The sequence below is a fragment of the Bos indicus x Bos taurus genome, chromosome 21 (assembly GCF_003369695.1).
Source record: "Bos indicus x Bos taurus breed Angus x Brahman F1 hybrid chromosome 21, Bos_hybrid_MaternalHap_v2.0, whole genome shotgun sequence".
NCBI classification, from domain to species: Eukaryota; Metazoa; Chordata; class Mammalia; order Artiodactyla; family Bovidae; genus Bos; species Bos indicus x Bos taurus.
The window spans coordinates 12,872,612-12,888,316 of NC_040096.1; the positions used below are offsets into that span (position 1 = coordinate 12,872,612).

A 15,705-nucleotide genomic window follows, 5' to 3' on the forward strand; every position below is an offset into this window, starting at 1 on the left:
TGGTGGGGTGGGGGCACAAGGTAGAGAGGCTATTTTTTAAATTATAAATTTGCCATTTGCTTTTACTTTATATTTCTTACTTCTTTACCGATACTTCCTATTCTAACTTTTATTTCAGGACTGAAGATTATTCATTTGGGCACTTTTATAATAGTTTCCATAAAGTCATCTTTTCATTGTCTTCTGCTGTCTGTTCCCATGTGACTTGAGATTTCTGTACTACTTCATATGCCAATATGAATTATATCCTGAACATCCTGAATGTTCTTATAAAATCCTGTGCCATATTTAAATATATGGTGAATGTTGATATTATTTATTATCAAGCACCTGATTTGGTCAGCTTCTGGCCATTAATTCCAACCTACCTTCTATGGGTTCTAGTTCCCATGTCAGTTTCATTTTCAAAAGCTATGCAAAGCCATTCAGATTTGCACTGGGTGTGCACCATGTAGAGATAAGTCTGGGACTTGAGTGAATTTCTATTAGTCAGTTCCACCTTCGCTTGCTATGTGAATAAGAAGGATCAGATCCATTCATATGCAGACTGTAGTCAGCCTAGGAGTTCACAAATAGATTTATGGGATCAATCCCAAGCTCCTTCTCACTGGCCTCCTCTGACACCTTCTAGTACCCTGGAACTCCCTGTTACCTCATCAGTCAACAGCAACCCACTTCTATGACTGCACCAGTGTACTAGGAGGACTGGGGTGCAAGAAGCAAGCCATACTGCAGCCCTGCCTTTCATAATGATGTCTTTACCGACAGGATGGTCCCTCAACTTATTGCCCTGGCTCTTGCAATTTCCCACTGCCAGCTGTTCTTGCTGCTGCTGCCTCTGCCACAAGATTGTCAGGGAGCTGGGGCACAACAAAACTGAGGAAAAGGAGACCAAAAAAGATCAGAGATTTCTCTCTTTTCTCCAAGCTTTAAGGCTTCTCTTTCCTACTCCTTGAGTCAGAACTAGAAGGGTCTCCTTGACTTCTGTTCCAACACTGACTTCTAGACTTTGGACTGCACTGATTTCAAGCTGGGGGGATTAGCAGAGAGAAAAATTGTAAGCCCACCTCTAGTTTAGTGATGATTCATACTAATATTCTTCCCTACACGTCCCTGGAGGCTCAGTAGTAAAGAATCCGTTTGTCGATGTTGGAGACACAGGTTCGATCCCTGGGTCAGGAAGATCCCTTGGAGAAGGAAATGGCAACCCACTCCAGTCTTCTCGCCAGGGAAATACCATGGACAGACGGAGCCTGTAGGCTACGGTCCACAGGGTTGCCAAAGAGCCAGACATGACTTAGAGACTAAACAGCAACAATTCTTCCCTAGTCCACATGCTAATATTTACTTTTCAGAGATCTCAACCAGCTTCACCTGGCACTTCATCCAGATTCATGTTTGTGTTCATTGGGGAAAACAGGTTGGAGTGGCTTTATTCAATTTCACCTGGAACCAGAATTATTTTAATAAGTTTCACAAAAGCATTTTTACCAATTTCCCCAAATGTCCAATGCCTGGTGTGCAGAACCGCAAACATATAAACACAAAAGGTATGTGCCCAGGAAAAAAAGTAAATCTTAAAAGTGTACATAAAGCTTATAATACATGTTGGCCTGTGGTCTCTTTGATGCCTAAAAATGTCATCCCACCAAATCATAATGCATTGTTCAGAATAAAAGAAACTTATTAGAGTAAATCTAATATTTGAAGAAAATGGTGGTGAGGTAAATCCAACTTGAGTATTAGATATAAAATATATATATCAGATATAAATATCTAAAATATATATATTTAAAATATATCTAATATATATTAGATATAAAAATAGTATCAGGTATAAATATATATATTAGATATAAAATACATACATAAAATATAGTATATAAAATATACTGAGTTTTCTTCATCTCAAAGGATATTTAAAAACAAACACCTGTTCCATTTTCTACAATGAAAAAAGTTCATAGGCTATTTTCACAATCACCCAATGGGCCACAAGCTGAAACATAACCCAGGCTTTGCAAACCATCAACCCTAGAAGCAGAATCTCTTCGCAAAACAAGATACCTAGGCTACCCGACCTGCTAAACTTCAGTTTTCATTTATTGAATGAAAGTAAGTATTCTGCTTCATCAAACCATTAAAGTCAGGACAAAGTTTTTACAGGAAACAAGCCCCAAGCCAAGGAGCCTAATGGAAGTTCCATTTATCATGGTTTTAACCCAGACATCCACCCGAGCTGGCTGCTAGCGACTGGCCAGATGGAAGAAGAGCTAACCTTCTAAATGTCAGCTCAAAAGTTTCTGATTGAACCTGGACCACAACCACTCACTGAGTGAGAAACACGAGCAAGGAAAGACGTTCTGAGCGTAAGTTACCATCATGCGCATTAGAGTTATTCAGTGACACTGACTCAAACTGTGATTCTCAAAGCTCTCCTTTAGTGTAAATGTGATGAAAAGGGTTTCCTTTCACAATATAAGTATCAATTCCAATGACAGAGCAGGAAGCAGTTATTACAAGTCAGAATGTGTTACCAATATTACTGAGGTCTCTTTTTAGTTAACTGCAGTTTCTTTTCTCTTACCAGTAGAAAGAAAATTTCCTATTTATAGGTTGGCCAGAAAGTTGGTTCCATAAGATGTTACGGAAAAACCTGAACAAACTTTCTGGGCAACCCAATATATTCTCTTAAAATAGGCGGGGGGGAAATCTAAACTAAATTCAATAAAAGTAAAAATCTGATGATGTATATGCTTATCTAATGGTGAAAGATAAAGGCAAACAAAATTCTAAAGAAGGATTATTCAGCATTCTGATAGAACAGGATGAGTTTGTACCCCTAGGTATATTTAATTATACTTGAAACAGAAACAAATCACTGCAGATGGTGACTGCAGCCATGAAACTAAAAGATGCTTGCTCCTTGAAAGAAAAGTTATGACCAACATAGACAGCATATTAAAAAGCAAAGACATTACTTTGCCAACAAAGGTCCATCTAGTCAAAGCTATGGTGTTTCCAGTAGTCATGTATGGATGTGAGAGTTGGACTATAAAGAAAGCTGAGCACCGAAGAATTGATGCTTTTGAACTGTGGTGTTGGAGAAGACTCTTGAGAGTCCCTTGGACTGCAAGGAGACCCAACCAGTCAATCCTAAAGGAAATCAGTCCTGAATATTCATTGCAAGGACAGATGCTCAAGCTGAAACTCTAATATTTCGGCCACCTGATGGGAAAAGCTGATTCATTTGAAAAGACCCTGACGCTGGGAAAGACTGAAGGCCAGAGGAGAAGGGAACGACAGAGGATGAGATGGCTGGATAGCATCACTGACTCAATGGACATGAGTTTGAGTAAACTCTAGGAGTTGGCGATGGGCAGGGAGGCCTGGCATGCTGCAGTCCATGGGATGGCAAAGAGTCAGACATAACTGAGCGACTGAACTGAACTGAACTGTAGCAGAAAAAACCCTATCTCATTTATCTAAAAGATATTATCCTTAATGGAAAGGTCTCCAAATCAGTTTCATGAAAAGAACAAACGATTTCTCTGCATTAACAGTCAATTGGCTTTTTTCTTCTAAAATCTTCCCAATCTATCATCTAACTTGTTACTAAATCTGTAAGCCAGTTGAGGGAAGGAAAATTATTCCACATACCAGACATCTATTAAAAGTATATATATATATATATGATGGAGATGGGATTCTCTGGTGGCTCAGTGGTAAAGAATCCACCTGCCAATGCAGGAGATGCAAGAGATGTGGGTTCAATTCCTGGGTCAGGAAGATTCTCTGGAGAGGAAATAGCAACCCACTCTAGTATTCTTGCCTCAGAAATCCCATGGACAGAGGAGCCTGGAAGCCACAATCCATGCTAAGTCAGACACAGCTTAGCAACTAAATGAAAACGACAATATCATGGAGACAGAAACCTCTCTATAACTGAGATCAACCACAAGGACTGGATGCATTTTTAGTCCCCCTACATATGTTCTTGGAAAGAAAAAAAAAACAAACAAACAAACAGAGAAGTAGGTTCTATCTCCTCTGGTTAATGACATGCCCTGCCAACATGACTGTTCTCTTAAAAATCTCATCTACAGAAAAAAAAAAAAAATCTCAGAATTTCTTACCTCTTTACCAATCACTCCTAATTCATAGTCCGTGCTTGGAGAAGACTAAAGGAAAGGAGAGGAAGGGGCAAGATTATCTGAAGCATCAGATAACTGTATTTTCACTTTAATTCCATCTCTGACAGCATATCCTGGGAGGGATTGGGGGCAGGAGGAGAAGGGGACGACAGAGGATGAGACGGCTGGATGGCATCACCGACTCGATGGACGTGAGTCTGAGTGAACTCCGGGAGTTGGTGATGGACAGGGAGGCCTGGCGTGCTGCGATTCATGGGGTCGCAAAGAGTCGGACACGACTGAGCGACTGAACTGAACTGAACTGACAGCATATCCACAGTTATTATCTTGCCCTGCAATGACCAGAAGACCAAAAGGTATACATGGTTTTTAAATGAGCCCTGGGTCAACACTCCATTCCAAAAGAATAAAGAAATCGCACAGAAAAGCAGAAGTAGCAGGTCTGAGATTGCTATCTTTTAAAAGACCTACTGAGAGCAGGAGGAGAAGGGGATGACAGAGGACGAGATGGCTGGATGGCATCACCAACTCAATGGACATGGGTTTGAGTGAACTCCGGGAGTTGGTGATGGACAGGGAGGCCTGGCATGCTGCAGTTCATGGGGTCGCCAAGAGTCGGACACGACTGAGCGACTGAACTGAACTGAAAAGACCTACGTGCACGGTTATTCCTGGGGTAGCATCTAGGAACCTAGATGCTTCCCACCATCCTGAGTGACAGGAGCATCTCACTGTCCCTAAACCATGTATGCAAATCATTTGTCTTATGCTGAATACCGGCTTCCTATCTAAAAGTCTGGACATGTACTATATGCTAGGTAGAGGGTGCCTATGTGACCAGTTCCCAACACAAATCTACTTCAAAAACCTCTCCAATGGCAGCTGCGGTGAAGTGAAGAGTTAAACACCAGCAGAGCATCTAAGGATGAAGATGCTTTTGACAACAGGGACTGTCACCCTGGAGGCCAGTCCAGTGACAGCAGAGCCAGAGATGCTCCTGTTTGTGAGATAAAATGTTGGCTGTGACAGAGCCTCCAATTTCGGTCCACTTAGTCTATTTCTTCAGCCTTCCCTTACATCCAGAGATCCGTGTACTACCCTCTAAATTCTGGGTAGCCAGAAAAATACTTCTCTAATGAGTTTCCCTGGTAGACAACATTTCGCAGGTGCCATCACATCTCATTAGAGGAATCAAACCTGTCCTAAGTGATTCTTTACAGGGGAATCTGTATGCATTTTTCTTCTATGCATTTTTCTCTTCACTGATTTTGCTGAGCATCCTTTCCCTTAGGAAATCATAGCTATGAGCATGACCAAATGCTGAGTCCTTCTAGAAAGCCACCTGACCTGGGGGCAGTCTTTGGAATCCCTGACATAGAAATGTTATTAAGAATGCCAATGCTTTAACAAAAGCTGTCAAAACGAACAGATACGGAAGAAATGGAGACTGTCTAAATTATTCTGATTCGTTTTTAGCAAGAGTAACTGAAAGAAAACAAAGCAGATTTTTCTTTAAAAAAGAGAAACCAAAAAGAAAGAAAAAAATGAAATCTCAAAGTTAAAATTTTTTAAAGTATAAACATGAAAAGAGTCAGCTCAACTTAAAAAACAATAAGTGGGTGGGTCTGCAGGGAGTGTAGGAAGAAAACGAGATGAGAAAAGGTCAGTTAAATCAGTGGAATTCTATGGGCTTCCCTCACCAGAGAAGGTAGGTGAGGGTCAAGAAGGTAAAGAATGTGTCTGCCAACACAGGAGACATGGATTCAATCCCTGCGTCTGGAAGATCTCCTGGAGAAGGAAATGGCAACACACTCCAGTATTCCTGTCTGGAGACATCCATGGACAGAGGAGCTTGCTGGGCTACAGCCCAAGGAGGCGCAAAGAGTCAGATGCAACCAACACTTTCACGTTTCACTTTCATTCTTTCATCACTTTCAAGGCCAGGCTGAACTGTGAGCAGCATCCTCCCATCCAGAAGCATTCAAGAGGAACCAGAGACCTAACAGCTAAGGAGGCCTAACTCAACTTAAAGGGGCAGGTGGTGCTCTGACAGTAAAAGCTGGGCCAGCCTGATGCTGGACATCCTGAAAAGAAAATCTCAGTGTTATCAGGGAACACAGAGACCATGAGGACCTTTACCCTACCCAAGGGTTTCTACCATCTTTTATCAATGTCTGGAGTTCTGGCAGGGATGCTGCTGCTGCTACTGCTGCTAAGTCGCTTCAGTCGTGTCCAACTCTGTGTAACCCCATAGATGGCAGCCCACCAGGCTCCGCCGTCCCTGGGATTCTCCAGGCAAGAATACTGGAGTGGGATAGGTGACCTAAATAACAGTCTGCAATTTGGGGATGTCCCCTTTATCCCAAGAGAAATGGGAGAGAGAAGGGAGGGAAGGCAACAGTGATTACCAGGCACTCATCATTTCTGGTAGCTTTCCAATGCTCTATAGTCAGCATGAACACTGACCCTCAGGTTTCACAAATGCAAATTTCTTCAGCACTCTTGTGTTTTCACTTTAACTGCACCTAGAGAAAGGAAATCAAACGAACAAACTAAGGAGCTCAGCACCACGTCAAGTACCAGTCCCTCCTCACGTGCCATCTCTCATTTGTTTAACTGGAGAGTAACTGCTTTACAATATCGTGTTAGTTTCTGCTGTAGGATGAAGTGAATCAGCTATGCATCCGTGCCCGTCAAGTCGCTTCAGTGGTGTCCGGCTCTGAGTGGTCCTGTGGACTGCAGCCCGCCAGGCTCCTCTGGCCGTGAGCTTCTTCAGGCTGTGTACACATACATCTCCTCCCTCCTGAGCCGCGCTCCCGGCCACCATCCCGGCCACCATCCCACGCCTCTAAGTCGTCACGGAGTACCAAGCTGAGCTCCCTGTGCTACCCAGCAGGTTCCCGCTAGCTATCTATTTCACACAGGGTAATGCATCTATGTCAATCCCAACCTCCCAATTCATCCCATACCTTCCTTCCCCTATCCCCACATGTCCTCTCTCTACATGTGCGTCTCTTGTTTTATTGTCAAATTCTGTGTCAGGATCCAGTGAGATCATACCATCAAAGTGCTTTGCAAACATTAAATAAATACTAAGTGGGTTTTAACATTATATCTCCTACCCTAAGGTCTTCTAAACCTTTCCTGATTTTCCTTGATCTAAAGAATTTACGTTATTAATTGTTCTGTTTATTGAATAATTTGTTGATTTCACCCTGACACTGTTTATATACACACCTCAGTTCATAATCATTTTCAGATCTCTGGACCTCATAGCAACACTCAGATATTCTCAGCAGTGGTTATGTATTCCTACACCCCTTCTTGTTGCTGGTTTGTTTGTTTCAAACTTTGTTTTCTTTCATAACTTTCTAAAAAAGAAAAAATTAGCCCTATGAATATGTATAGAAAATTATATAACACCAAGGTACTGGTGAAATAAAAACTTAGCTGCAACAACACTACCTGTGCAGTTCTTTCTGATGACTTTCCCCTCATGCCCTGTCAGAAGGAACCACTATTGTAAATTATATTTATCATAATACAGTTATTTTGTTAGAGGTCATTCAGGGGTATGTAACATAGTACTATTTTTCATAATTAGAAACTTTATTGCAAGCTTTATATAAATTGTATATTACCCCAAACTTTTATATTTTTAACAGTAATGCATATTTATTTTATCATGTCAAACAATTCAGAGGTACCTGAGGGACATAATAATCTTCCTCTATCCTTTTCCTCAATTTTTAAAATATTTTATACAATTTTAAAAGGCTACTTTCCACTTACAGACATTACAAAATATTGACTATACTCCTCATTTTAGACAGTACGTCCTTGAGCCATGCTTTTAAGTCAACATTTCTTTCAAGAACTTTATCCACAATGATAAACGTAGTTTTATTAGAGAGATTTTTAACAGTCATATCCTATTTCCATTTTCAGAAGATTCCACAATTTGATTTTCCTGCTGATGGATCCTTAAGACGCTTACCATATTTTACAACTACATAGTTACACAAAGCTTTAAAGGAGATTCTTAGACATATCTTCTGATGCATAAGTCAATTTCTCTCAGCGTTTTCAATCAGCCATGGACTCCTCCATTAGAAAGTGAAAGTGTTAGTCACTCAGCCACGTCTGACTCTTGGTGCTCCCATGGACTGTAGCCCGCCAGGCTCCTCTGTCCGTGCAATTCTCCAGGCAAGAGTACTGGAGTGGGTTGCCATTCCCTCTCCAGGGGATCTCAACTCAGGGATCAAACCTGGGTCTCCTGCATTGTAGGCAGATTCTTTACCATCTGAACCAGGGAAGCCCCATTAGAAGTGATCAGAAATGTCTGAAGAATGTTTGGATGCTTGAATGACCACAGTAGGAGACATAACGCACACACAGTGGGTGTGACTCAGAGATATGAATGACACCCCAGAAGAGAGGCTTGCCCTGCCCAAAGTACCAGTAAGGTCCCATTGAGAAACACCGTATCTCAGAGTTGAGTTATTGGTTTGCAGGTTAGGTGAATCCTACACTTGACTCACAAGGTATTGCCAAATTGTTCTTCAAAGTAGATATATTAATTAATATATCTAACATCAGCCAATAATTTCCTATTGTGCAATTTTTGCCTGCACCTACCATTGCAAGATTTTTCTAACATGTGCCTATCTGAAATTGTGAAAGGGGATTGATCCATTATTCTCTTAGCATGATAGCTTCAGAGTTTTTTTCTTATTTATTGGAAATGGTACTTTAAACAATCTAATAATAATGCTTTCTTTGTATTTTTGTTGTAAATCTCTTCACCCAGTATCTAGCCTTAAAAAAAGAAAGATTTCTATTAAGGTACCAAGATTCACATGTATAAAAAATTTAATGAGCTGAATTTATAAGTATTTTTCTTTGCATATTGTGTGTTTGTGTGTGGCATTTATCCCAGGGGTATGGTTTAAAACCCTCAAGGTCACACATACATTCTCATACATCTTCCTGGAAAAGCTCTGAAGTTTTGCTTTTCACAATCTTTATCCTGAATTGTTTACTTATGGTTTGAGGTGGGTATGATATTTTATTTTTTATCCATATGGATAACCAAACTTTAAAGCACTTTTTATTGATAAGACCTACTCTAACTCCCAATGACCTTCACCTGTATCAGATATATAATTTCCATTCCTAAGATCTCTATCTAACTATACCTGTGCCAGTATCTCATAATAATTATTTCCTACATAGACCTGTAGTAAGTCTTGATATCCAATAACATAAGCCCCCACCTTGCTGTGGTCCTTCAGATTAATTCCTTTTTTTCTTTGTTCTTCCATGTAAATTTCAGAATTCAAAAGTCTAATACCCCCACCTCCAAATAAAAGCAGTGGAGATTTTGACTGCGAACTGCTTTACAAATTAATCTGAGAACAGCTTCATATTGTTCTCTTTCTAGCTATGAATATGGTTACTTTCTATATCTCTCTCTTTTTTTTGGTAACAGATTGAAATTTTTAGAGCAATTTTAGGCATACAGAGTAATTGAAAAGTATAATCTCATATCTCCTCTTCCTCCCTATATACAATATCCCTAGTTATTAAGATCTACACTAATATACTTATAATTGATGGACTATTATTGATACATTTATTATTAACTAAGGTCTATAATTTACCTTAGTATTTACTTCTGTATTGTATAGTTCTATTAGCTTGGACAGATGCATAAGGTCATGTGTCTACTCATATACAATCGTCTCAGTGTTGTAAAAATCACCCACCTATCCCTCCCTCCTCTCCCCTCCTTAAACCTGGCAATCATTAATCTTTTCACTGTCCACAGTTTTGCCTTCTCCAGAATGTGATACAGTTGGAAACACACTTTACGTAGCCTTCTCAGACTGACTTCTTTCACTTGGTAATATGCATTTAAATGTCCTCCATGCCTTTTTGTGTCTTGATAGCTGTTTTATTTTTGTTGCTGAATAATATTCCATAGTGTGGATATACCACAGTTCATTTATACATTCATCTTTTCTAAAATAAGTATTTTTTCTTCCTTTACTGCTCAGAGTTTCCAATTCAATATGGAATAGTATATTGGTAATATGCTCTATCTCTTATTTTCTTGATCAGTCTTAAGGGGTTTATTAGTTTTTAATATTTCTAAAATTAACTTTTGTTGATTTATTTACTGATTCCTGTTTCATATGTTACTTTTTCCTTCTTCCTATACCCTCTGGGTTTAAGTTTCTTTTTTTCATTTAGATTCTTGACATGGAAAACTGGATATTGATTTTCAGACTAGCTGCATCCCACAAGTCTTATGTCAAATCATTATGTCAGAATCATTACCATTTAATTCAAAAGACTTCCTAATTTCTATCTTGAGTTCTTCTGTGATACACAGGTTTTCCTAGAGGTGCATGTGTGTGTGCAAAGTCACTTCAGTCGTATTTGACTCTGTGCAACCCTATGGACAGCAGCCTGCCAGGCTCCTCTGTCCATGGGATTCTCCAGGCAAGAATACTGGAGTGGGTTGCCAGGCCCTCTTCCAGATCTTCCTGACCTAGTGATCAAACTCGTGTCTCTCATGCCTCCTGCTTTGGCAGGTGGGTTCTTTACCACTGAACCACGAGGGAAGTCCCTTTCCTAGAGGTATAGAGCTTAATTTCTTAAAAAAAAAAGGGGGGGGGGGAATTCCCTGATGGCTCAGTGGTAAAAAATCTGCCTACCAATGCAGGGGACATGGGTTAGATCCCTGATCCAGGAAGATCCCACGTGCTGCAGAGCAACTAAGCCCATGCTCCACAACTACTGAGCCCGCTCTCTAGAGCCTGGGAGCTGCAACACTGACCTCCAGTGCCTCAATGACTGAAGCCCTCGAGCCCCAGAGCCCACACTCCACAACAAGAGAAGCCTCTGCAGTGAGAAGCCCACATGCTGCAACCCGAGAGAGCCCTCCTACTCGGCAACAAGAGAAAAGCCTGGGCAGTACTGAAGACCCAGCACAGCCAGTAAATAAACAAAATTATAAGCAATGGGATTGTCTAGTTATCTTTACATTATTGAGTTCTATCTTGACTCCTAATGGTTAAATGAAAAGGAAAATCCTCATGTTTCCTCTTTATTGAAGGAGGAATGGCAGCACTCTTTATTGCCTAGCCACAGTCAGTCAGTTCTGCAGTTCGGGGTTCTATACATGCCAATCAGCTGAAGTCGTCAGACTGTTGTTCAGATCTGTCTTCTGACTCTTCTGTCTTCTTGTTTTAGTAGAGAAAAGAGGACTGAGAAACAGCAATGATGCTGAGTTGACAGGACTTGATAAAGGGATGAGAAAGACGGGACGTCAGCATTGAGTCCATCCAATTAAAGAGTCCCAGGGCCATCCACTCAAATGTCCAGATTTTGAAGGAAATTCCTGAGTCTTAACAATACACACTAGGTATGTGTGTGTTAGTCACTCAATCGTGTCTGACTCTTTACGACTCTATGAACTGTAGCCCACCAGGCTCCTCTATCCACAGAATTCTCCAGGAAAGAACACTGGAGTGGGTTGCCATTCCCTTCTTCACAGGATCTTTTTGAGCCAGATGGAATCCTGGTCTCCTACACTGCAGGTGGATTCTTTTACCTTCTGAGCCACCAGGGAAGCCCACACACTAGATATAAAGGAATGTGGTTCATGTTTTCACACAGCTGAGCTTAATGGTCCCATGTTAAACCACACACAGAGATATCTTAACCAGTACCTACATTTGAAAACAACTGCCAAGCCTCAAATATCCTGTCCATCATTATTACATGTAAAGATTGCCTTGTCTGGAAATTATCTGTAGAAATAGAATACCTGAAGTATATTTAGGACTTCACTGGCAGAGGGATAGTATGAGAGAGATTTAATAGCCAGTAAAAATATCATCCCACCTGGGGAAAGTGCATATTGCAGAAGCTATTTTAGGACACAAAATACAATTAAAAGGTTAGCCTAAAGACACAATAATTTAAAACCGAGGAAACCTTATACATATCTTCCTGTGTCATTTCTTGCTTGGAACAGAGCCTGTTTAACAATCTGTGCTTATTCATAAGTCACCAAATCAACACAAATTTTTCAGAATACAAAACAACACCTATCAGAGAAATAGTTGGACCAATCAACTACAAGAAGGAAATTTCACTTATGAAAACTCTCTTTTAAATAGGCATCTCACACAGCTTATCATTCCCCTGGTCCCAAAACATCAAGCCAGTGGGTTTTTTTTAAATAACGCAACCCTTAAAAGCATTTCCCAAGTCTATACCTATAAGAAGCAGTAAATATCTATCATCTAGCCAAAGAACAATTACACCTCCTCCAAGCAGATAAGAAAACTCAAATCATTCTAAGGTGCTATGGGTAATAATGTTGATGACCTCTAGGGATCTGCAACCAATTTAAAAACACACAAAGAATAATCACATCATTATATCCTTAAAACAGTCTCTTATCAAAAATAAAAGTATCATGCTTTCCTCAATTAAAAGTAAAGGAAGAATCACAGAGTTGAGTGAGTAGAGAGTAGAGAAATCCGATTACGACAACCTGGTCTCTTACCTCTTACACTATTTCTCAAAACTGTTTAGATGGAGAGATTTCTGTAATTGATTAATTCCACCATCTGGATTAGAAACTATTAGAAAGTATAACTTTATTACACACACACAGTCTCTCTCTCTCTCTTACACACAACATATGTATACAAACCAATTATAATTTCTTTTCTTTGCTATCTTTAATAATTCATTCATTCAATAAAAGTTTATTGGCATCTATGTCCTAGGGGATATTACAGCCATTAGGGATTCATCAGTGAACAAAACAGAGTCCCTGCTTTCATGAAATGTATGTTCCACTTGAAAAAGACTGACAATAAGCCAAAAAATATTTAATATATTGAGTGATGGTAAGGGAAAGAACAAGAGCTGAGGGGAAGAGGTGGCTGCTGAGAGCCAGGCTGCCATTTCTGCATAACAGGAAAGCCTCCCTCAGATCAAGTGGGTGGAGGAGGAAAGGAAGAAAGTGGGGGTGGAGCGTGCAGTGGACATGGAGAGAAAAGGAACCTGCCCACAGAAGAAGGAACAAGTGCAGGAGGTCCAGAGGCGGGCAGCTCTCTCAGGGAGACAGAGAAACCACAAGGAGTCCAGTGTGTGACTGGAGAGGCAGGACAGAGAACCACAGGAGATGAGTTTCGAGAGGAGCAGGTCGAATCAGGCAAGTTCCCGCTGGTCCCTGCCAGGACCCTGGATTTTACCCTGAGCTGGTTGGAAAGCCACTCCAGCCAGCCACACTCTGCTAATTTTACTATGCATCTGGTGCTGTGTTCACTGCTTCATTTACATCATCAGCAATGCTCACAATGATCTTATGTGTGTGTGGGCACACTCAGTCACTCAATCGTGTCCAACTCTTTTGTGACACCCTGGACTATACCCATCAGGCTCCCCTGTCCATGGAATTTTCCAGGCAAGAACACCGGAGTGAGTTGCCATTTACTCCTCCTCCTCCAGGGGATCTACCCAACCTACAGATCGAACCTGCATCTCTTGAGTCTCCTGTATTGACAGGTAGATTCTTTACCACTGCGCCACCTGAGAAGCCCCCAGTGATATTAGACAGTAAGCATTTTCACTCCAGCTTTCCTCCAAGTTGATGAGGAAAATGCAACTTGTTCAGGTCCACAGTTCTGGAAACTGAAACCCAGACTGATCCAGATCAGCACTGTTTAACAGGGATGGAAGAGGGGATTACTAGCATTCGGAGCAAGACAATTCATTCATTCTTTATGTCTTCTTTAAGACAAGACATTCAAATCTTTATAATACAACCAATGAAATGATATGATCCAAGACAACCAAAGTCACAAGAAAAAATTAGTATTATCTAAAACATTAATTATACTTACAACTGAATTTGGAGAGAGCTTGAAAATTGGCAGAACTTGAAACCAAGCCCAACCAAACCTAACTGCTTCAATAGGAGACATTTCAACGGACACTTCAGAAGTGGCAAACTCAATGAAGAACACATAGTAATGAAGCCAATTTAACAAGCAATTTAAAAGCCCTCATATTAGTAGCTTAAATAATAATATCAATAACAGGGTTTTGCCAATTGATACCCAATTCAGAACTGAAAATCTGACAAATAGGCTTCTCTTAGATCCAAAAATACACCAAAAGATTATAAATTAGAGTCTTTTAAAATAATTTTTTCAAGACTGATTCTATTTTTCTTATCCTCTACAACCCAAGCAACAGAGAGCATTACCTAAGTGGCTCTTGGTTCTTATCAGAACAAGGCCCACCCATAAGTTCATGATCTAACGGTAAGGGCAGAGCAAGGAGCAGAGTGCTGTTAAACCACCGCAAATGTGCAGAGAGAGACCTGGAACGGTATTTAATGAGGCACGAATCCCACGGTCTATACAAATGAAGCCAGTGAAGAGGAAAAGCAAGATGGAAGACTTCCTCAAGAAAAGGAGAAGTGACAACGAAAAGTAAAGAATCAAGAAGAGAAAAATGAACAGAAGACCGTGCCCGTACCCTGACACTCAGGACGAAACCAGCTCTCTTCTACAGTGACCAAAACCAAGCAAGCAAGTGCAAAACACGGGCAGTGCAAGTGCGGGCAGGGGTGCTGAGCAACTGGAGCTTTCCTGTTTGCTGACAGTCTGGCGGTTTCCTATACATTTAAACATATACTTACCATACGGCCCAACACCACCACTTATAGGCATTCACTCGAAAAAGAATTCAAACAGATATCCATACTACTGAAACATATCTGTTTATGAAAGCTGTATTCAAAAATCATCAAAAACTTAACCCAACTCTCCCAAAACCAGTAAATAGCTTTTAATGAAAAGTGAAAGTCAAGTAAAGATAGGGTACATTCATATGATGGAACACCATGCAGCAATAAAAAGGAATAAACTTCTAATATACACAACAACATGGATATCGACGTAAAAATGTTAAGTGCAAGAAGCGAAACACAAAAGGCTATATACTGTCTGATACCATCTTTTATGACATTCTAGGAAAGGGAAAACTGGACGGAAGAAATAAGATCAGTGGTGGCTTGGGAAAGAAGACAACTACAAAAGGGAACAGGGAACTTTGGTGGGTGATAAGAAACAGTGTATATCATGATCTGTGGTGGTGCTTGCATGACTGTTTCTCAAACTCAAGACAACTATTTATCTCCAAAGGGTAAATTTTAGCCTATATTACACCTCAATAAAACTGGTCATAAAAAAACTGAACGAACTGGATTTTACCCAAGCTGCAGGGCAGTTCTTCAAAACAAACCAAAATGATGCAATTCACCCGAGTACTTCCCGGTCCCTGCCAGCCCTGCTGCTGTGGAGAGTCAGTGGTTGAGCACAGTGTCACGCTTTCAATCTTAAAATCCCTCGAACACCACCAGCAGTCCTTTGCACTGTATTTCAAGAATGCCTCACGATGTTCTAAAGAGGGATTTGTTGTGTTGCTGTTGCTTAGTCGCTCAGTCGTGTCTCTT

At 40.5% G+C, this 15,705-nt stretch overlaps 1 protein-coding gene across 3 annotated transcripts in view; it reads right to left on the reverse strand.

Moving 5' to 3' along the window:
* MCTP2 (multiple C2 and transmembrane domain containing 2) overlaps window positions 1–15,705 on the reverse strand; it is a 259,714-nt gene that overhangs the window by 205,266 nt on the left and 38,743 nt on the right. Inside the window, exons 1-2 of one of the 3 annotated variants that reach the window (XM_027521359.1) lie at window positions 7,392–7,514; window positions 6,563–6,679 (exon numbers count right to left, since the gene is read on the reverse strand). The exons of 1 other annotated variant lie outside the window; for it this stretch is intronic. In XM_027521359.1, the coding sequence (XP_027377160.1) occupies window positions 6,563–6,610 (48 nt within the window). In that variant the 5' untranslated portion in view covers window positions 6,611–6,679; window positions 7,392–7,514. Of the gene's footprint in view, window positions 1–6,562; window positions 6,680–7,391; window positions 7,515–15,705 lie in introns of those variants that run through there. One more of the 3 variants, XM_027521360.1, reaches the window with a different exon arrangement.